Raw genomic sequence first — 22,721 nt, forward strand, 5'->3', positions numbered from 1 at the left:
GTATGCACAGCATAAAAAAAAAATGCTTTCACGATGGCGTCGCAGTTTACATAGGCCTCGTCCTTCTTAATGACAATGCAGCCGTCCAGCAGGACACCGCAGCGACAGAGGAAGACAAGAAGATCATACGGTCCACGTCTGCGGAACGTCCACGCAAGGTGCGGTCTGTTGCTTCACAATGCTTCACTGCATTCCTCTTCTTACGTTAACAATCATTCACCGAATCCTTTTGACTAGTTTTCAACAAATAATTAATTTCTGTTAATTATAAAGTGTGATAGGACAGCAGTTAGCACAGTCTAGTAGTTGTGTTATGATCCGTTTCGCAAGGGTTGGCTTTGGCAGTCCACAGATGGGATGAATTGCGTCCAATGATCGTAGATATTGCGCAGACATTCAACTATGCGCAGTTACTTAGCAAGAAGGGTTTTGAAATGTCTGGAAGCGCACTCACTCTAAACGGTCGGGCTGGTGCCGTGGCAATGCCGAGCCGAACGGCTGGGTTCCGTCCTCGCCCACGAAGGTGTGATGCTGGGAGAGAGTCATGACGTGCTTGGATATGAATGCGCCGACCAGAACGTTCTGCACCGAGAGGAGAGTATGTAACAAAGCATTCCTTTGACGATGCTGAGAAACGACAACATAGAAGGAAGAAGCCGGTGTAGGTTTTTTTTTGGTGGGGGGAAAAGTGGTACTTGAGACACAAACACACTGGGTGCACGCGCGCTTTGCTTGCTTATTAGAAACAAGAAAAGAATTAATGAGAAAAAGAATTTCCTATCTTCGGCCTCCATAGGGAAGTTAGTCGCAATTGGCACTGAATATAGAAGGTGGCTTTGTAAACGCAAGACTGCCTTTGAGACAGTGGCGAACCGCAGTACGGTGGTCTCGTCGGTCTGTTCCTGGTCCTCGCGTTCGAAATTTCAGCCGAGAGGTTCTGTCGAGAATGACATGAGCACGCAATACGGGATAGCCCTATCGAAAAATCTCATATGAATTCATATGTGTCTCGTATCATTTCATATGTGTTACATACGAGCTATATGTGTCAGATATGTGTCTCGTATGAACTCGTATGCAGCCCATATGAGTTATATGTGTCAATATACATGTATGTGCCTCATATGAACACATATGCTTCATACGAGTTCATATGTGTCACAAATGTGTCTCATATGAACGCGTATGGGCTGCGTACCAGGTCATACGCGTCACAAATGTCATGGATGAACACATGTGCTGCATATATAGTAGTTCGCGCGCTACGGAAATGTGCCTTGTATGGACTTATTACATATGTGGCGTACCTCAACTGACACGCGACACTCCTGCGTACACAAGAGCTCCGATATGCATCGTATCAGCTTACATCAATCTCGTGCGAAACAGATAGCCGCTCATGAGTGCCTCTTATAGAGTGGGCCTTGCTGTTCGAAACACGCGGAAAAGGGATTAACAAGCGATTAACAAGTGCCCAACCGACGCATAAAAAAAAAAAAACTCTTGGCCTGTTTCACATAATTTTCTCCTTGGTTCTCTGCTTGTGCTCTCTTGTTGTAAACAGCGCCTATCGAAACAGTCGGACGTTCGGCGTTTCCAATGTGCTTGGACGAACGTTTAGCTTTAAGGCAACTATTGCCTTCAGGGCTTAGTTGAGCAATTGTAAAGCTACATAGCGAATAACGCCAGGTATTTTCATGGCAGAGCTTCGACTGTAGTTAACAATAGGTGCGCAATGAGAGTACTACCATGAAAGGTGCAGGCGCTGTGAAAATTAAAATACATACAAATATCAGATCTTTCAGTGCTTATCACAGAGCACATCAAGATTCACAATATCAGTGGAAGTGCAGTCGGCTATAGTTCAGCTCCTTAAACCTTGCAAATAAACATTTGACCTCGCACCTAACCATCGAATTTCAAAGTAGTGGGAAGCCATTGCCTCTAGAAAGATGCCTGCGGCGTCGCGCTCTCGCCCATTGTAGCCGCGGTGCCTTGAGTTGCGAGCGGTTGTTAAGAGATGGCGCTAGCTACTTCCCTATCCGCGCCAATGGGGAGGGGGGGGAGGGGGGGTGATAAGGGGTGGTGTACGGCTCTGGGGTGGTGAGGTGTCGCGGTCCCACATAGCGCTGTCGGATGCTAGCTCATGTAATGAGACTTCGGGCTCCTTTCTTCGTTCGCCTGAGGTGCAGCGTGGGATGCAACAAGAGCGCATCGCGCTCTAGAAAACCGAACTCTTTTCAGTACACATAACGAGCAAGTAAAACTCCTGCTGAAGTGCCCAAAGACAGAAAAAGTTGCAAGCAGCGAGCGGCAGCTGTCAGCAGACGTGTTGCAAGCGGCCGCCGCAAGGAGCGCTAGCTTTCACCTCAATGAAAAGGAGGAAAAAGGGAAAGGTAAGGGCAGCACGTTTTTGTCCCACACGGCAGGCATCTTTCTAGAGGAGGCAATGCGGAAGCATAGCGTAAGTCTTCACATGGAAATATAAGGCAGCCATCTTCAATGGCAGCCGTGGTGTAGTGGTTGGTGTTGTCTGTTGTAGATCTTTAGGACAGTGGTTCGAAACCCGAAGGGTGCGTATTTTTTTTTTCGACCTCAATTTTCTTTTTACTTTTTTTAGTTCACTAACTTCTATGGAAGCTATTTTATTGTTAGCTGCCTTTTAATTCCACCCCAGCCCTTCCCTTTCCTATCTCAATAATTGTAAACGAGGCACGTATGACTCGTATGACACACATGACACATATTCCATAATCTCGTATGAACCAGACACATATGACACATATACGAGGTCTGTTAGAAAAGTATCCGACCTTTGGCCGAAGAAAAAAAACTGGCATAACTGGAGCGTTGCAAACCTAATAACCTTCAAATTAGTCTCCTTGGGGCTCCATATACATCTCCCAGCGGTGCTGCCAATGTTGGAAGTATTCCGAAAAGGCCCTTTTCGGAATGGAATTTAGCTCTGCTGTCGTTGCAGCCATAATGTCCTTTCTTTTCTGAAATCGCGCTCCTTTCAATGGCCTCTTGATTTTAGGAAGCAGCCAGAAGTCGTAGGGGGACATATCAGGAGAGTAAGGAGCCTGTTGAACTACAGGAGTCTGGTTTTTCGCCAGAAAAGTCTGAATAAAATGCGAGGAATGTGCAGGAGCAATGCCGCGAGGGATGCGCCAATTTCTTGTTGACCTCAATTCCAGTCTCTTGCGCCGCACAGCGCCACGTAGGCGATGGAGGACATCTCTGTTACTCTTTAGTCATTCTTTGACCCTGTAGGGTGCGTACTCGTGGTGTGCCACACAGAGGGAGTCAAAAAAGCAGTCAGCATCACTTTGACATTGCTGCGCACTTGGCGGGCCTTTGGTCTTGGTGACGTGGAATGCGTCCTCTGTGACGACTGTGATTTGGTTTCCGGGTCGTACCCGTACACCCAAGACTCGTCACTAGTGATTACGGCGTCGGTGAAGTCAGGGTAACTGTTTGTGGAATCCAGCATCTCCTTTGAGACTTCAACACGAAGCTGCTTTTTCTCCACTGTCAGCAGCTTCGGCACGAATTTCGCTGCCACTCTCTCCATGGCCAAATCTTCGGTGATAATGGAATGTGCAGAAAAATTGCTGATGTCCACCTCTCCCGCAATTTCTCGGATAGTCACACAACAGTCCCGCATCACCACAGCGTTCACTTCGGCAATTACCTGGTCATTTCGGCATGTTGATGGCCGACCGGAGCGTGGCTCTCTCTCCACGGATGTGCGGCCGTCTTTAAACCAGTTGCTCCACTGCTTAATCTGTGTGCTGCTCATAGCATCATCACCGAAAGCCGTCTGAACATTTCGAATGGTTTCCACATGGCTATCGCCAAGTTTCTGGCAAAATTTGAGGTAGTAGCGCTGCTCCTCTCGCTCCGCCATTTTCCTTGCAACAAAAAACCGACGAGAGCACTGCGCACTGCCTCACTCAAACGCTGCTTGCCAGCGACTGACGCTATCGGCAGGCGGGAAAAAATTCGTGCATGCGCCCGAGGGTTTAAGGTTGACTGCTGTAAGCGCGCTTTTTTCATATCCATCAGGTGTTCGCAAAAAAATAAATAAAGTCGGATACTTTTCTAACAGACCTCCTATATGAGATTTTTCGATAGGGGGGCAGCACAAAACGATTTCCTTCTCTAACACCTTCTGGCGGGCTAGCTGGTTAACCATCTTGAATAAACAGCGCGAACGACGACAAGGACAAGAGACAAGGAAACGGACGACACAGCGCTGTGTCGTCCGTTTCCTTGTCTCTTGTGCTTGTCGTCGTAATAGGGGATGGGCACGCAATAGGGGATGGGCAGAAAGAAACGATTTCATTCTCCAAATGAGCTAATAGTGATCTGCCTGTAGCAAAATGCTCTACCTGTACTGAGTGGTACGCTCTCGCATTTCTGATGTCACCAAGAATATGCCTCATATGAAACCACCTTAATGTGGATTCACACGACGAAGGATTCCCGTGACGTGGCCCTACATCTCCGTGGGATTCGCGACTGCGCTGCCATGTTGGCGAATGCAGCGCGCGAAAGACCGTAGGCATGACTAATCCGCCTCTCTCGATCTGCAAATAATAAGGTCTGAGTAGCGGCAATCAGCGCTTTAGGGATGCGGAGGGCCTTTTTCAGTACACTAGCCAAATAAGACAATCACTGGGCCTGAACAGAACCATACTCCTCGACAACCTTTGTTACGCCAACGCCCGCTGTTCAAACCGCTTATGGCCCATCGTTTCAAATCCAGCGGACAGCCCGTCCAGCGCTGCCGTCGGAAAGCACTCCGGGGTTTTATGAAGCGTCAATGAACCTTATGAAGCCCGTAGTGTTGCACTGGTTGCAAAACAAAGAACGGTGGTTAAGTGAATCCAGCGCCGTGCCAAAATGCCGGCGCATATTGCAAGGCGCGTAAGGTCCACGAAATAGCCGTAGTTTTGATGAGCATCCTTGCTTTTAAGTTATCAAAACGCAGCATCGATTAAGCTACCTCTGGCGAATTAGGTGCTGCGAAAATTTATTGGGTGCGTGGCTTACCGGCCGCTTGCACGACGTATGCGAGCCCGAGGCTTGAGGTCCCGCTTCCCGGACGCTGGAGGGGTGCTCACTTTCCAGACGTGACTGCTCGCGGACACGGCCGGAGTTCATGGTAACTGCTGCCGTCAACTACAAAAATGTCTGCCGGCGTCTGAAAAGAAAACAGAAGAAAAAGGCATTACGGCACAGTGTCTCCAAGCACCTTCAAACGTCGTCACTGTGGCCGCGACGACGCCTGCAAGGATATTTACGTGAACTGTGGGGAAGGCCTTGCTTGCTGTGGTTGCACAGTAGCCCTGGCTAGAGGCGAAGAGGCGACGCTGGGCAGCACCGAGAGTAGACGTGGCTGTGAAATCGAACCGTGGCAGAACGCTTGCACGCGCACTGGGAACACGTCAGCCTCGCGCGGTTACGATTTTCAGCCTCTTCTTCATTTCAGTGACATGATGGTTGTAGTGGTTCGCAGAAATTCTTTTCTTTCAAACGCTCCAGCAACACCGCAGGCTTTCGCCATCCGTGAATTTTAGGCCGCGAACAGAAATGAAACCAATAGTAATAATATCTCTGATGGCACAGACCATATTCAAAACTGCTTGGTCATCTGCCAACAATGGGCACCGGAAGACCGGTCTCCATCTTGGTTGCGGCGAGTGCAAGGTCAATGCGGTCCAGAACCAAGTGCTAGCGACATCAAATTAGTGGTGGAACTAAAGCGCCAAAATGAAATGAGTGGACAAATACGACTAGAAGAGGAAAATAATTAGGACATATTTTGTGTTTCAAAAGCATTCGAAAACAATTGCAGTGATTCCTTTTTAAAATGTTTTAGTTGTGTGCATTTTGTTATAAAGTATAGCGCTTGCTTTGTAAAAATTTTTATAACAGCATTCGCTCAGAGCAGCGGCAATAGCAGCGGGACGATGCCAAGGTTGACGGTGCTCTGATGTCATACCCTTGTCATATCTTTTGACCATTCTGCTTGCTTTTGTTTGAAACTCGATTCTGCTAGCCCTACTTTTTCCTCGTTGCTTGTTGCTCGAGTTCTTGGTGTGCATCGTTCGTGTACAGTTTCCGCTTTTCCCTTTTCCCAGCGCTTCTGTGTAGTTTCGTTCGGTTGGGTGCGGTTCTGTCGCTTTTGCCCCAAAAGGGCATCGTCTGTGGCCATGGGGCCCCCGTACGCAAAAAAGAGGTGTGCGGTTGCACGATGTGCGAGCGATAACCTGTCTGGCGGCGTCACATTTCATCGCTTCAGCGCTACACCTGCGACATTCAGCGCGACACCTGAGGCGAGGACGAAGGAAAAAGGCACAACGAGAACTGACTACCTAAAAATAGCGTTGGTGGTCGGCACTCGTCGTGTCTTCTTTCTTCGTTCTCGTGTCGGGTGTCGCGCTGAAGCGTCGCGGCGTTCAGCAGTTTATTTTTCCCGCCAAGCAACACGTGACGCTGACGTCACAAATATGACGTCACTAAAACACGTGACTTTAACGTCGCGTTTTTGTTTTAATTATGACGTCACTTTTTAGTTGTCCACGCATTTCGAAGACGGCGCTGGCTGCGCACCATGAGCCGCCATGTTTTGAACGTATGGGCTTCTATGCAGCCTACGCTACCATAGTACATCTACCTTGGCGAGTGTTGAGCTGCCAGCCTGTACGCTGTTTGTATTTGAGCGAAAGTTTTATGATGGTAAGTCCTCTCGTCACGTACCAGCCGCTATGCATTCCGAGTCGGAGCAGCTCAGGTTGGACGACGGATTTGACCGTCGTCCCGCATATTTCGGAGCGCACATTAGTATGGTTGTGCGACCAGAAAGGCCGCTCTGCTCGACAACGCAAGAAAGCGTACTTACAGCTTTGCCATCGAGGCCTACTGTTCGTCGTCATCGCTTCGCACGAACACGTGTGACTTGGGGTAAGCAACTTTTTGCTGTAGTGTTGCTGTAGCGCTCTAGGCATACTCTGCGAACGGCGTCTGACGCCAGCCTTGCCCCGGCGCTCTGTCCTCTTCCATTACACGCACACCCACATTCGTACCTCGCTCATTTGATATGGAAGTTTCGTCGCAACCGAATAGTGGGCGCTTCTCTTTCTTCGTTTCAAGGAGCGTTTGTGGGCGGAAGCAACAAGCTCGAGTAACGTTATGTTGATAAGATGCGACCGGTTTCTTATATGTTGAAGGGGCGGACGCCGAATCGCCGCAGAAACATTTTGCGAAACAGACGCACCGATACACAATCGAACGGCCGCGTGCCCAGAGTGGTGCATATTGCCTTGCAAATTGGTTCTCGCAGTTTTGTCTCACCCGCCGCAGTGGCTTAGTCAGCTAAGGCGCTCTGTTGCTATGTGCGAGATTGAGGGATCGAGTCTCGGTCGCGGCGGCTTCGTTTCGATAGAGGCGAAATGCAAAAACGCCCTTGTACATTGACTTCCGTTCTAGGGCACGTTCAACAACCCCAGGTAGTCTAAATTAATCCGGAGCACTCCACTACGGCGTGCCTTGGTGGTTGCGGTACCCAAAGCCCCAGGATTTGTTTTTTTAGTTTCATCTCGTGTGGTGTGGTGTGTAGTTTCATTTTTCGTGTGGTTACGTTACCTATATATGAACACCCAGGAAAGCGTTTGATTGCTAGAACCAGTTTTAATTGCAGCTTTAATCATGAAACAAACACTGGTCGTAAGGTCTTTATGCAAGAGTTGTATCTTACATGCATTGAGATGTCTTTGTTCTTGGGCACTCTCCCATCAATGCACATACCAGTGTTATAGGATAAGTTTTGAACTTCATGAGTACCACAGCACTGTTCTGGATTTTCTTTTCAGACTTGGTATCGTCCACGTGCATTGCACATGTTTCCGAAGTGAAAAGAAAAGTGGCCGTCCCTACAATGTGCAGCTGTCTTTTCACACTGCCACCGGCGTGCCTCGTACCACTACCTGTGAATTCCCAGCAGGAAAGAGTGGAGCCTGCAGTCATGTCCTTGCAACAGTATGCCTGCTAGCCCTGTTGAAGCAGCAGGGATTTGCAGAGCCACCACCAGAGCTTGCCTGCACAGAGCCGCCTCAGCAGTGGAGACGCCCAAGACAGAAAGGCATCAAGCCTGCCAGTGTTCTTGACGTGGACTGGCGAGCCCCACGAGAAGGCGGTGCACAGTTGCCAGTGGCTGCTCGCCTTTTGGATGCAAGCTAGGACTACCAAGACGAAGCTAGCCAAGTAGCCGCAATCCAGTCACTTGGTACAGAGCTGGAGGCACTGGTCGACCTTCCTTTTGCCGCTGTCTTGCTGGACGTGCAGGTTCCACTGGTGAAGACAAAGGCAGGTTTTGCTCCAGTAGACTTGCTATTTACCTACCAGCAGTCGGACAGTCCACATGATTTCAAGACTTGGTTTTCATCAACCATAGCTCCTGGTGCAGGCACCAGTTGTGCTGTCCCACGACTGCAGCTTTTCTCTGGTGCAGTGCCGCACACATTTCCTGCTGTCTTCACAGCTGACGAACAACAAATCCTGATGGTTAGCACATTAGTTGTTGCTTTCGTTCACTGCATTTACAGGGTGCTTTTGCAGGTTTGCCATGTGTTTATGGCAGCAAAAGTGTTATTTGTTTGTCCAGCATATAGCGAGTGCTTTTTACATGACAGTAAGCATGCTTGTTGAAATGCTTCTGCTGTCCTAACTGTGCATTAGTGCTTAATGTCTATTTACGTTCAGGTCTGAGTGATTAAGAGCACATATTGAGCACCATGTCTGGTAAATTAACATTCGTTGACGAGGCCTTGCTGGCACTTACACACCATCTATATGCCAGGTCATGGAAAGTGTTGCTACTGATCTTGTTAAAAGGTTTAAAATGTAACCTCCAAAAATTCACTGGCTGTGATAGCACCATCCAGGCTGCAAGGCCATTTAGTCTGGCGATGGGCATCTGCTGTGATAGTGTTCAAAGCATGCATGTCTGACTATACTATATATTTAGACCTGCTGCTCTTAATCGCTGGGCATAAAGTGCTCTTTATCTCATGAACTGGCTCACGGGAACGATTACTGTTTAAAATATTCTTGCCTCCTGTGTGCACAGCTAAAACTGCTCACTTTATTGACTGATTCACAGCCAGCTGCGTGTTCTTGCTCTTTTTCATGTTGTAGTTTCCGGTTTTTTATTGGTGCAATTTGTCATTCACATAATGTGCATTGAAAGTAATGAGCATCGGTCAGAGCTCGCCTAGCTGCCATATTACTTTCGACGAGTGCCAGGGGCAGTCGTACAGGGTAAAGAACCAGCATGGGGACCGGAATTTTAATATGCTTATTTACCAACCGTAGTAGTAGCCATGTTAAGCCATGTAATCAGCCCTTTGCTAAATGCACTGTAGCTTCATAATTTACCAAAAATACCAGTTGGTGGTGAAAGTGAACCTACATTTCGTAATGAAGCAGCACTTCTCTTTGACTGGTAGTGGGTGTGTGCTTTCCCTTTACAGCCAAGATTGACCATCAGTTCATGGCTCGTGTTTTCTCTCAGAATGAAGTGCTTGAGAATACTAAGCCGTAAAGCATGCCGCATGTTTGCACAGCCGACAGTTCGAACTTTCTGTTGCCATGGTCGTGGCCAAATGCTGTACAGTGATAATTATGATGCCTGTGACACAGGATGTTTTATTTCTCCTGCCCCACCCCTTGTTAGATGGTCTTGTGTAAGGTGGTGTTTTGTTAACACTTCATAGAATAGGCCAAAAATTAAAGTAGCTTTGCAGCATGATATAACAACACAAACAGCTGTGCGGCAGCTCACACAAGGCATGAAAGATGTCTGGCTTGCAGCGAATTGTGAAAATTTCAGTTTGGCCATTGAATCGATCAACATTTTGCATGCTCATATTAGCATCATCTGATGCACTTTTACGAGCAAAAGTCGAAAAAGACTGGATGTGCACCAAGCAGGATGATTGAGAACTGCTGAAATGCAATAAAGTGCAGACTTGCGGGAAATACATATTGTTTTTCTTTCCTAGCACCTGCAGCTTGTTCCTGAGGAAGCCCAGGACCTAGAAGCAAATACCGGGCAGCAGGCCCTGAGCGACAAGTGGCACTCAGCATGACGGCACCGCCTCACAGCATCTACCTTTGGCAAGGTCATGAGGCGAAAAGAATGGACAGAGAAAGGTTTATGGAATTTCTTGGACCCAAAAGATCTGTCCCGGGTACGGGCTATACAGTATGGGAAAAAAAAAAACGAGTCTGTTGCAGCGGAGCGGTATGCCACTACAATGAGAGCTGCAGGACACAACGTGACCCTGCAATATTGTGGCCTTGCTGTGCACCCTGGCTCTCCATGACTGGGTGCAAGCCCAGATAGGTTGGCCTTTGACCCCGAAGAAGGCACCTATGGTGTCGTAGAGATCAAATGCCCTTACTCTTTGAAAGACAGTGAAGCTGACACTGTACCTACTAAAAACTTTTGTCTTGAATTTGTTAATGGTACAACTCAGCTCAAGAGCGATGATGAATATTTTTTATCAAGTTTTAGGACAGATGGCTGTCACAGAATGCAAATGGGCAGACTTTGTAGTCTTCTCAGAAAAGTGGATTGCTGTGGAGTGCATTTACTTCGATAAAGGGAAGTGGGACTATGTTAAGTCACAGTTGGATGAATTCTTTTTCAGTACTGCTATGCTTTACTTTGCTGCTCGCAACAATGCTGTGGTGTGAGAATTCTGAGAATGTGCTGTACTGAGATTGCATTCATCTGTGGTTTGACCATTCGTTTTTCTTCATTGTAGTGATCTACACATATTGCAGCTAGTGATTTTTTGTATGTGTGGCTTCCTTTGTATAACTGTCCATTCCTTATCTTGTCATTTGATCACCCATTGTATATTTTTGCATTTCATGAATAAATAAATAAAAAAAAGTCACACGAAAGCTAATTTTCAGAAGTAACTAGTTGAAAGGTCATGTGGTATAGAATAAAACGGTTGATTTTTGGGCTAGTTGGTGAAACATGTAGTGCTGAATAGGGGCAAGAAAAAAATGGGAAAGATGCTCACTTATTGATTTCTTGAAATGTCATCAAATTAACAGAGGCATGCCTGCATAGTCTGCAAGCGTACATTTTGTGGCCACTTCCCAAACAAAACAAGCCGAAATTCCTAACGCCATGATGGCACCAGCCCTTTTTAAGACGCAAAATTTTGGTCATTCTTCTCTGTGCTAAGTGATCGCTTTCATGAGTGTGACCCATCAGTAAAGCACGGTAAATTTAGTGCATCACTGTAGTTATTACTTGTTTTTCGTACAGGATTGCATAGAATCTGTTGAGTCATAATACTGTAGTCCTTGTGCCCTCTCCTGATTGTTGGGGTGAGGGAAGTTTCTGCACCATGCTATCTTGCTGCATGGTTTGAGGCAGCATTCATAGAGGTCATCCTCTAAGTTATTCACACATTAGCTATGGTGGAAGTGCCAGCTGTTGCGTGCTTGGTTGTGAAGGTTTGCTCAAAGGGCTTTGAAAGTTTGTGAGAATAGCAGCCACAGTCCAGATTTGATTGATTTTGGGGCCAGTGTGAGTGGGACCGGCTGATCAAATATATGGAGTGATTTGACCCTTCTTATTCTCCTTTCTACATGGATCCTCAATGAAGAAATCTCCTTAGTTTCCCTGACTTGTTGTTCAGAGAGGGCATTCCTGTGCAGAAATGGTGGAATGTTTAGCTTGACATTTTTGCTTGCCAAAAGGTCCTCACTCAAGAACCCCTTGTCTGCCATGATGGAATCATTTCTGTCAAACTTGAGGTTGAGAAATCCACTTTTCAGTATGGCCTCCCTGTCTGAGATAGAACCTGTGTAGAGCTCTGACACAAAGCTCACTAAGCCGTTTGGTGAAACACCAATGAGGCCTTTAAAAGTATTTGAAGACTTGTAAGTAGAGTAGGAGCTCGATTGGAGAGACTCTGTTGCATCCAAAATAACTCTTGTTGTTGGGTACATGCTGAATGCTGCAGGCATTGTTGCATCGATACCAGCTCTTGATACCCAGAGTGGTAGTTTGCAGAGTCTTATGTACATGAAGTTAATCCATGACACACATATGCGTGACACTGTTGACTGAGTGATCCCAAATCTGTGTGCCAGGTCATGCTCAAAGAGGCCGAGACGAAGCCTTGCAAGTACGAGGAACAGCTCATTCTCTGCTGTCAGCTTCCGCGGTCGGCCTCCGCTGGCTTTGATGCCAGCATTCCTCAAAACATTACTCCCATTCTTTCCGGGGTTGATGTAAGTCATCAATGCCGGGAAGTGCTGATATGATGGTATTCCTGTGTAAGCAAGAAAGTCCTCATTTGAGTGTTTAAAACTGTCAATGCAAAAGCTTGTTCTAATTTCTTTTTCTTCAAGACGTGCAGCGAGGCGGTGATTTTCTTGTAGAGATAGGTGCATCTCTGTCTTTGTCTGGAGCAGCTGCTCCTGGAGGACTTCACATTTATACTTAAGACTGTCTATTTCATTGCCCTGTGTGGCAACCACACCTTTGAGACGTTCCACTTCATTGACAGGCTCGCCACTACTTAATAAACAGGTTGTACCAGAAGCAGGTGGACAGCTGGCAGTGTCTCCCTCTTTTTCATGTGCTTCAGACTCTAAAGCTGCTGCAGATGGTCGATCAGTAGACTGGTCACCAGAAAATCCTGCTTCACTGTCTTCTACAGCCAGTGCTTGAGCAACAGCTTGATCTGAAATCTCACATATTCGTTTCTTGGGTGACTTGCAGAGCTGTTGCTTTTTGCCAAAGCTAAACACACTGGGGCAGGCTGTTTGCCGCAGTAAGTTGTTGCCGCAGAGTACACCAGGAATAAAGTCTGATGGCAGGAAATGCCTTGAACACACTTTTGTGCATTTTGTCACTAAAATATTTCCCTTCGTGGCGCTTGATGGCGATGATCCACTTTTTGTATAATGTGGCGTTTCTTGGGAAGCGATGATATGAAACCTGCAAGTTTCAAGCGATTTACATGCAGTTAAAACCTACATCAACAAATCATTCATCAGTAATCCATATGTGCAATACATGACTACTGTGACCTGCGCGCGACATTTAAAAATACCTCGGATAATAAACATAGTTCTACCTCAACGGTGCAAGTGTTTGTTACCAGGCTGCATATCCATTAACCATTTCCATTTTATCCATCAACCGTATCCATTTTCGCGATACGGATATTGCGGTCGGCCGCAATCGTAGGCGATCGTGTTGTGCGCTAGAGCTCGGCAAACTCGGTGCGGTTCGGTTAGTTGGACCACAGTGATCACGATCGGAAGTCCCCGTGTGCCACCGACGCGAGAATGTGCGCCCATCGCTTTGTCCGCACTATCCGGCATCTCAACCGCGGCGCGATTAATGCCGAGCGGAGCATTAATGCAGTCCTTGTGACCACGGGCTTACAAGAGCGAGCGCCATGTCCCTAATATTTACAGCCTCTGCACATTCACAGCATCTGAATTTGCTCCAACGACAAGGCTGCTGCCACGGCTGAGGGTAAACAAAAAAAGGTCGTGCTGCTGTATAGGCAGACAAACATCGCGGGGTTGACGTGAGAAAGAAAGGAAGCCTTTCAAAACTTTCACTAACATCAGTTAAGGTACAACACGTTACTTCTCTAACAGGTATATAGTCATTTGTAGTTAACTCGAGGTTATCTTTTTTCAACGAGAGGACTATTAATAAGGGTACGTCCGATGTTTCCCTACCTCTCGGCCACGGATTACGCGTGTGTGAAAGTAAATACCACGCACCTTGTTACCGCCTGGATCCTTGAGTCCTCGCTGTTTACACCAGGGGACACAGCAGTGCGCCGGCATTTTCGCTATATGATGTGGGTCGATCAACGGATGACCAGCGGCTTGTGAATCCGCGCGGGCCTTGCGCAGACTCCGCTTCTCATAGAGTTATGCCAGTTATGCCGCTTCCTCGCCGCAACCAATATGGCGGACCTAACTCTCAGCTTGTGAACGAGATAAATGGCGCTGCTAGCGCTGCTGCCTCGCTTAGGGTAAAATAGGCATTCAGAATAGCAAAGAAAACAGCATTCAAGAAGGCTAAACGAAATATCTGGTCAATCTTTAGGATGGCAGCGTAAAACTTCTGGAGGAACAATATATAGTGGATACTCAAAGCCTAATATTTTGTGAGAGGAGAGAAAACTTAAGTATTCATTAATGACATCCGTTGCCCTAAACAGGAAGCATGGCATCATACCACTTAGCGCAATACTCGTCGCGCAGTATTGCAGCTGCTGATACTGAACAATGTGAAGAAAAGGCTCGCGTTGGAATCACTTTATTCCGGCTTAATTCAAGTAAATAAACACACCTCCCCTGCTCCCCCTCAGTCTTCTCTCTCTTATATCCTTCGCGGAATTGGTGGCCATTGTTACGGCGACCAGAAAGCTGTGTCCGGAACAATGCAACGCCATTTCTCCGGCTGATGCACTTTCATTTTGACAGCCCTGAAATTTTCAAACCGGGTGTATTTTTGTCTTTTCTTTTTGGTCTATAGCCCTGCCGTGTTCGTCAAGCCTGGTACGTGTGTATCACCGGCCCCAGCCGAATTCTTGTGGATGAGACGGATGATTTTTATGGCGAAAGCGTTACTAATCCTGTTCTCTAAGGGTATGCAAGTTCGGAGCGCAAAATAAAACCTATAAAATAAACAATTAATAATCAAATACAACAATAAAATCAACTAAAATAAAGAAAGAGAAATTGAAAACCAGAAAGTAAAGAAAATAAAAATAAAATGGAAAAGATTGAAGTTAGACAAGAAAAAAAACAAGAAAACAAATCAATAACAATAAAAGTAACGACTTCCAGAAATAAATGTTGAAACAATTGCAACGAGAATTCAAGAAAAAAATGCGTAAAGAGTTGCAGAAAAGCAGCTTTCGCGCTGCATTAAGGTTCTGCAGAATTTTTTTTTTTGCTGCAATATTTCTCCAATTCTGCAATTTTTTCGCATAGCTTTCCTGAAGAGCGCTCTTCTGCACTTCCTTGTTTTCTCTTGTGGGTGGCTGCCCGTTTCAAGCAAGCAGTTTTTACTGTTAAAGGAATCCAAGCCATCATGTGTGTAAGACACAAGTCATATGTGTCCTTTCCACAACGAGCGTGAGAGACTGGATACTTTCCTCATTTTCTTTCACCTCCTTCCGCGAACCTTTCCTTGAAATTCCTTTCCAGAATTTAAGGCTGCCTATAAACATCATCATCATCATCATCACCCTTACCAGGCCCACTGCACAACAAATGTCCCTCTCAACTCTCTCCAATTATCCTGGTCTTGTGCCAGCGGGGCGGCCCTATCACCGAAAACTAATTTCATGCGCCCACATATATTTCTACCGTCCCTGCAGCGCTTGCCTTCTCTTGGAATCGGTTACCCTTGACAACCATCGGTTATCTTGCCTTGCCATTACATGCAATGCACATCGTTATTCTTTTTTAGTGATTACAAACTAGTGTCTTATTAACTCTCGTTTGTTCTCTGAAACACTGTGCTCTCTTGGTTACCTTCCACGTTTCCGCTCCATTTGTGACTACCGGAAAGATACAGCTGTTACTTATATATAAGATACAGCGTCCTCTGTCAGTACCCAGTTTACTCTTCTTTGACGCTACACAACTGGGCTACAGCCGCGCGAGAGGTCTCACCGCTGTCTACAAGTTAACTTGTTCTTCACCAAGGTTACCCAGCTTGGGGGCCCTTTTCTTCCGCAAGCCATGGCATCCGCAAGCCATGGAATCCAAATCAGAGTGCAGGAGAATTCGAGTTACAACAGAAGATAAAAAAGAAGAAGGAAGTAGAAGAGGATAGAACTGAAATGCAGAGAGAGAATAGAAGAAAGAAGAGAGAGATCAACATGAAGAAAGAAGAAGCAAAGAAGACAAAAGAAAAGTGCAGTCAAGAATTAGAAGAAAAGGGGCAGAAACAAGAAAACCAGAAAGAAAGGGAAAAAAGAAGAGACAAAACAAGGAAAAGGGGAAATGAGCGAATGAGAAGAAAACGAAGAAGATGAGAAGGACGCCGAAATGAGAAGAAAAAAGAGATCAAAGAAGAGAAGAAGGATGCACCGAAAACGACACAAAGCGTCAGAGGATGAGGAAGAAGAAGACACAAAGCTAACCAATAAAGAAGAAGAGAAATAGCAGAAAGACAAAAAGAGTCGCGGTATTTCCTAAACAAATCCAACCCACCTACTCCCTAATGCCAGCGTATTATGATTTAAATGGTGCTGCTAGCGCTGCTGCCTCACCTCGGGTAAAAATAGGCATTAGGAATAGCGAATCGGTAACCAAACCAGAGGGCAAGACAAGGCGAGTTAGAACAGAAGATAAAAAAGAAGAGAGAAGTAGAAGAGGATAGAACTGAAATGAAGAGAAAGAAGAGAAGAAAGAAAAAACGAAGAAGACAAAGAAAAGTGAGCCAAGAATTGTTTGTTTGTTTATTTATTGATACTGTTAACCCTTTGAAGGGTCATTACAGGAGTGGTAGGAAAAAAAAAAGACAGCAAAAATACCAACAAATCTGTCATCAAGCGCATTGTACACGTAACAAGTCATTAAAGAGGACGAGAGAAGTATACACAGTGTCCTATTACATTGTAGAAGAGAGCAACAAAAAACATAATCACGCACACTCAAGAGCATCTACACAGTAAAACACTACTATATAAAGACACGAAACACAATACACGGACTTGACTCAGTCATGTTAGCACACCGCGCTCCCGGAATAAATAAAAGAGTCTAAATTAACCAAAAATGCACTGAGCGAAGAAGATTCAACTACGGAATCGGGAAAAAGGGGCAGGAAGAAGAAGACCAGAAAGAAGGGAAGCAGAAAGGGGAAAGGAAAGTAGAGACAAAACAAGAAATAAGGGAAGCGAATGAGAAGAAAACGAAGAAGGTCAGAAGGACGCCAAAAGGAGAAGAAAAACAAATACCAAAGAAGAGAAGGATCCACCGAAAACTATACAAAGCTTAAGAGGATGATGAAGAAGAAGACACAAAGCTAACCAATAAAGAAGAAAAGAAATAACACAAAAACAAAAAGAAGCGAAAGAAGATGAGCAAGAAGTAGAAGAAGGGAAGAAAAAAGCGTGATAATGGAGGGACATGACGGCAGCTGCCGAAACTTTTTACTAAGCCGTAGCCTAAGCTAACCATTTTTTTTGGTAATCAAATCGTTGCTCGTTTTGTAATTTTTGACTTTTCTCTCTGCCTAAATTCTGCGTGCTAAAATCATGCTTTGATTCTTTCTTTGGTGTCCAAACCCCCCTCCTGGGTATGTGCGATTCTCCAAGGGCGCAGTAACAACGATACTAATAATACCGTTCGGCAATCAACAGCGTTGGTGAGTGATCAAATCCTAGTTGAAGCCGAATGCGGTAAGGATTCCTAAATACATTAGGCCTGCATAAAAGCGCCAAGCATTTCAGTGGTAGAAAGAATGCGTTCAGCGTAGATTAGCAGGTAGAACGTTTAGATTGTTACAGGGACAGCGTTGTAACGCCGAAACGATAGCATCCTCGTCGGCGGCGTCGTCCGCTCACGTCACACCCCTACCCATAGCGCCCACACTCCATGCCTGCTTTGAACACCGGGCTCGCGTTGTGTGGATGAATGAGCGACCTTTCGTGCCCATGCTTGACGCACATTCGCACGCGTCGCTCATGACCCCCCCCCCCCCCCCATTGCCCCAGAGGACGTCTTTAGATTTCTAAAGTTTTGTTTCATTGTTCTTTCTTGTGGTCACCTATCGTCGGTTCCGGCTTCCCGGTGCTGCAGGCCACAATTGACACCGTCGCATTAGTGTTCGCATAATTAACCCCATGCTATAATATCATGGCATAAAATCCCAGCCATAATTTTAGTAGGCATGGTTATTAAAATAAAAATGTGCTTCCCGGCGTTGAAAAGAATGTGGCATTCAGGCAACGCGCTCCGGGCGCAGTAGAGTTCTGTTTGCGGGTGCTTGCCGATCGGGGAGCAACCGCCCAATATGAGGGAACGACAACGCATTTGACATACGTGAAAAGAGCAGGAAAAATCGGTGAATGGCGCCGGTGATTCGCTTACTTCCCCACCTAATGATACTTGCGCTTGATATTTCTCGACGGAACTTTGAGAGGGAAGTTGTTTATTCAGATAACTTCCTCTCACAAACATCGATAGTGACAGGCTCACTTGCAATCATCCCGATCATAATAGTACGGCTCTCGATCTCCCGCGCCCTGCTGAAATATGTGCAACAATTCTTCTCAATACCACGCAGACTCGTCGCAGATAGTCATGTACATTGCAGGTTTCTGGAGGTGCTTTCGGGCACAAATTTATAAACAACCAGGGGAGAGCATTGACTACCAACTCACTTTGTTGAAATAGTCGAAATTGGAGCACATCAGTTGCCCATAGTGAACAGTGATTTTTTGGGAGTTTAGATCGCAGAGAACCCCCCCCCCCCCCTTATAATCGGGGGTGCTGCCAAGGTGGTACGAGCTCTTGCTAACAAACGAACACCAAGTGCCGGCACAAAAGGACATTTATATGCTACAACAATAAGGGCCCCGACAGCTGCACATTTCTTGGAATAAAGGTGCTCCCACTCACAATTAGGGTAAAGAGCGAATGTCGCTCACGGAGTGTAGACGCTCTCAGACAGGACGGGAAGAGCTTGCGTGGTACGTTCAGCGATGCTCCGTCGCGCGCTGCGCTGAAACATCCGAAAGCGACTTCCCGAGGCCGAAGAGAGAGCAACCCGCCTTCCTATCAATATTACGAGAGCTTTATAGCACCATCACGCGCAACGGCCGCCGTCCACGGAGGCGCACTCGGTCAGCGGTGATGTCGAGGGTGCGTCCACCGGTGGAGGCTCCCAGAAGGGGGAACACACACACACACACACACACACACACACACACACACACACACACACACACACACACGCACACACACACACACACACACACACACACACACACACACACACACACACACACACACACACACACACACACACACACACACACACACACACACACACACACACGGAGAGAGAGACTGTAATGCCGCACATAGCGCTACAGCCGCGGCGCCGGCTGGCTTGGAAGTGACAAATCTGCTCTAACTTTTCCGCTCTTCTGACCAATGCAGACGCGCGCGCCGCCGGGATGCTGAGAGTACGTCTGAACCGCTGAGGCTATGCTTTGCCCGTCTTTGGACGAAAGAAACAGGTGCGGTACTTAGAGCCGCTACAGCCAGCGCTGTACATCAACCGTTTGTTTGTGTGCTCGAAAGAACGCTACCGCGCATGGCTCCTGGGTCAACATCAAATAAATAAATAAATAAATAAATAAATAAATAAATAAATAAATAAATAAATAAATAAATAAATAAATAAATAAATAAATAGTGCCAACCGGCGTGTCAACTCCCCAAACGAGGAACTTGATCCAGTGTGGAAGCCAACGTCTTAGGAAGGTCTAATAAAGTGTCCTCGATCGACGGTCTGTCGCAGTGGCCGGCGAATACTTCATACATGGTTATACGTACAACGTGGTTTAGCGGACACTTTCAAAATGTCCTAAAAATGAGGCTACACAAAATAAAGTTTTTTCAGGAATAAAATTTTACCCACGACTACATCAGTAATTTTGAAAACCATGCTAATTAGCTCGCTAAAACGTAGAATTTGCCGACTACTTTTTAATTAGCACAGTTGTGCTGTTAGGACCAACGGCGGATTTGTAGCCGTGAAGTAGACGATGTGATATCAGTTTTACAGTGATAGCTGCTAAGGGGCCGTTTTTGGGTTTCGCTTCGTAGTAGTATCTCACAGTCTGTCGCAGTCTGTTGTTTCCCGGTGGTGTCTGTTGTAGTTGTCGGCGTAACCGGTACGCCCTCCAGGACCATTTGGAGGGATATCTCCCACGAAATAAGAGGGTATGACGAGAGCGGTAGATGGAACAACTGGTCTGCGGTTGCAATGGAAACCACTCGGAGGGTATTTACCTTAGAAGGACGAGAAGGGTTACCATGACAGGAGGCTTTATGGCGAAAGCGTAGGAGGTGTGAACACAGGATGGTTACAACGGCAACCGTCCGGAAGGTGTTACCGTGGACGAAGGAGGGTATGGCCATAGCGTGAGAACGCATAACCGGCACCTGGTTGCCATGGGAACGAACCGGGGCGTAGTTGCCCTAGAAGGAGGCGGGTTACTGTGGAAGGGAGGTGCAGAGAGTGGAGGAGGATATGGCGAGAGCGAAGGAAGGCGTTACACGGTAACCATCCGGCACGTGGTTACTGTTGAAGGAGGAGGAATCATGTGGCGAGAGTCGAGAAATGTAGCGCCATGCATCTGCGGCAGCTGCTGTGAAACGCGCATCCCGAGGAGAGGATCACCGGCGGCGCTGCTCTTCCAGAGCGGCGGACTGGAGAGGAGACCCAGACGAAAATCAACTGTGCGCAAAACTAAAAAGAGCGCCCTAAAACTATGCAGATGTGAGGTCGCTGTCATATTAACGCGACAGCAATATAGGCCCCGTTCCCTATAAAATGCGGTGCCAGCGTTGTCGGCGTCGCAGTTGTGAGCGAAAAATTACGAGCAAGGATCTTGCAGGTTTTCTCCAGAAAAAAACCTAGAAGACAGGTGGCCCACCTAGATCACGTTACCTTGCGGCTTCATCACAATTTGCCCACCGGATAGTAAGCAAATCGCCCCCCGTGGCAGGTGGAAGTTCATGATTTTTAGCTCGGGAAGAGCCACTAGGGCTGCAAAATTTAGGCCTACTGTAGGGAGCACCTGCCATCGCAGGGCGGTGGCGCATCGCATTACCGCAGTAGGACTTCCAGGGATCTATGAATCTATACAGTAGAGAATGACCTTCTGCATATGGAAAATTAGCCCAATACACAATCGCGTTTTACCCTTAAAGGCACTTTGAAATGATTTCGATGGGCATATTCTACTGCAACAGATCTGTAGAAGTGGTGACTGCTCGTATTCAGTTAAGTTTGAAAGCTCTACGTGGAGCCTATAATTTAGAAATATTTCTTTAATAGTTGCTCGCAATAGCTCGCAGCCGATGACGACGACGCCAAGCAGCGCTGCGTCCCCCACCCCGATGACGTTAGAGGGCAGACCTGGCGAGCCTTCAGCTTTCAAATCGGTGCTTTCCAAGACGTTGAGGTTGAGCAAGGTGCCGCACGAAATGCGTACGGAAGATTTATGTCGATGACTGAACTCTCAGTGTCTCCCTTGTCCCCCCAGTGTGCCCGCACTGTGCCCACAGGAATTAGTCGATGCTCCCAGAATCTCCAGAGAAGATATACATCTGGGCACAGGCGATGCCATTGTTAACGAATTCACCGCAGTCCACGGGAAGGAGGTTTGATTTCGCTCTCACGGTGCAGTCAACGAGATTACATTGCGTTACCTGCCACAGAATTTATTATATGTGTACATAAAATTTCGTCTAATTTCATACACAAGTAGGCACATAACCTTATTGCTACATCTTTAAGGTATTTGCCTCTTCGCTCGTAGAAGCAAGTTCTTAAAAAGAAAACGAATCAATGAAGGTGACATTTATTGCAGAACGAAAAACATCTCCATCAATACGATAAGCCTACTTTTCATCTAAGGAGAATTTTTCACTACTGAGTCACCAGTTCTGGAAGTTGGGGTGCAAGTGAAACATAGAAATGTTCGTCGCCCTACCGCTTGGCTCGGCACCATTCTGGTCCTGAAGCCGATATCTAAAACCCAGGGCTCTCCCTGAGCCTACCACGTTCCGGCGAGGCACAGTTGCTGAAGCTCCGCCTTGACACACGCAGTTTTGCCACAAGTACAGTGCATCAATTACTCAAAATTTAACTTGTGTTGGGAAACAAGCAGTGCCTGCATGTTATCTTTGTGCTTTAGAGCAAATGCTATAAGTAATTTTAAAACTTCGTTCGCAGTTAAAGCTTTTTCACAAACGCTTTCAAAGCCCTGCGCAGGCTACATGTCTATACTGCACTCCAGCTGCAGCCCGATTTGGTCCTCGAATAATGGCAGCAATATGCAAGACCCCCCTTTTTTTTCATTTCACTTTTTATGTATACCGTGACGATGCTGGCAGACTCAGGCAAAAAGCCATTTTCGCTTGATTGGAACCCGAGCCCTGCTGTACATGTCTGATAGCGAACATACAGCATACAAAATCCCTTACATATCAATGTATACCCTGGGAATTCTAAACAAACATAAGAGAAAGAAAACAAGAAATACATACGATATATTAACAACTTAGCGCCGTTGATATTTACACATATAGTACAGGAACCTGTCTCTGATGGAACGCAGACTACATATTTCCGCCTGTACGTTGCTGTTATATAAGGCATTTAAAGTCGCGGCATGGAAGAACACACCTGGCGCGCGAGTCGAGTTCTACAACTAGGAACAAACCAAAATTCTTCTTGTGGAATTAGGTAAGTGGGCACATTGACCTTCAAATCGGCTAACTGCAAAAATACACTCTGAATATTGTTAACGGACTTCTTATACTTGACAAATAGCAACAGTCATGTAAGTTATGTGCTGTGACATTGTTAAAAGGTTCGAGTATTCCAG

The 22,721-nt window shown here is 46.5% G+C and overlaps 1 protein-coding gene and 1 pseudogene across 2 annotated transcripts; one reads left to right on the plus strand and one right to left on the minus strand.

Annotated features, from left to right (window-relative positions):
• The first annotated feature begins 6,743 nt into the window (after positions 1-6,743).
• LOC149352827 (uncharacterized) lies at positions 6,744-10,497 on the plus strand (annotated as a pseudogene). The gene is made up of 3 exons (XR_016289557.1): positions 6,744-6,972; positions 7,881-8,571; positions 10,071-10,497. The product of XR_016289557.1 is annotated as an uncharacterized LOC149352827 (transcript).
• A 1,028-nt stretch (positions 10,498-11,525) lies between these two features.
• LOC149352828 (uncharacterized) lies at positions 11,526-12,123 on the minus strand. Its single transcript, XM_089577247.1, has one exon. The coding sequence runs from the start codon at positions 12,121-12,123 to the stop codon at positions 11,554-11,556; it is 570 nt and encodes a 189-aa protein (XP_089433373.1). The 3' UTR covers positions 11,526-11,553.
• Between the last annotated feature and the right edge of the window lie 10,598 nt (positions 12,124-22,721).

This window comes from Amblyomma mixtum, chromosome 3, assembly GCF_055824585.1.
Source record: "Amblyomma mixtum isolate Tamu chromosome 3, ASM5582458v1, whole genome shotgun sequence".
Taxonomy (NCBI): Eukaryota; Metazoa; Arthropoda; class Arachnida; order Ixodida; family Ixodidae; genus Amblyomma; species Amblyomma mixtum.

Excerpts from the sequence above, each read along its gene's own strand:
- LOC149352828 (XM_089577247.1), bottom strand. The coding sequence starts at position 12,123 with ATGTACATAAGACTCTGCAAACTACCACTCTGGGTATCAAGAGCTGGT.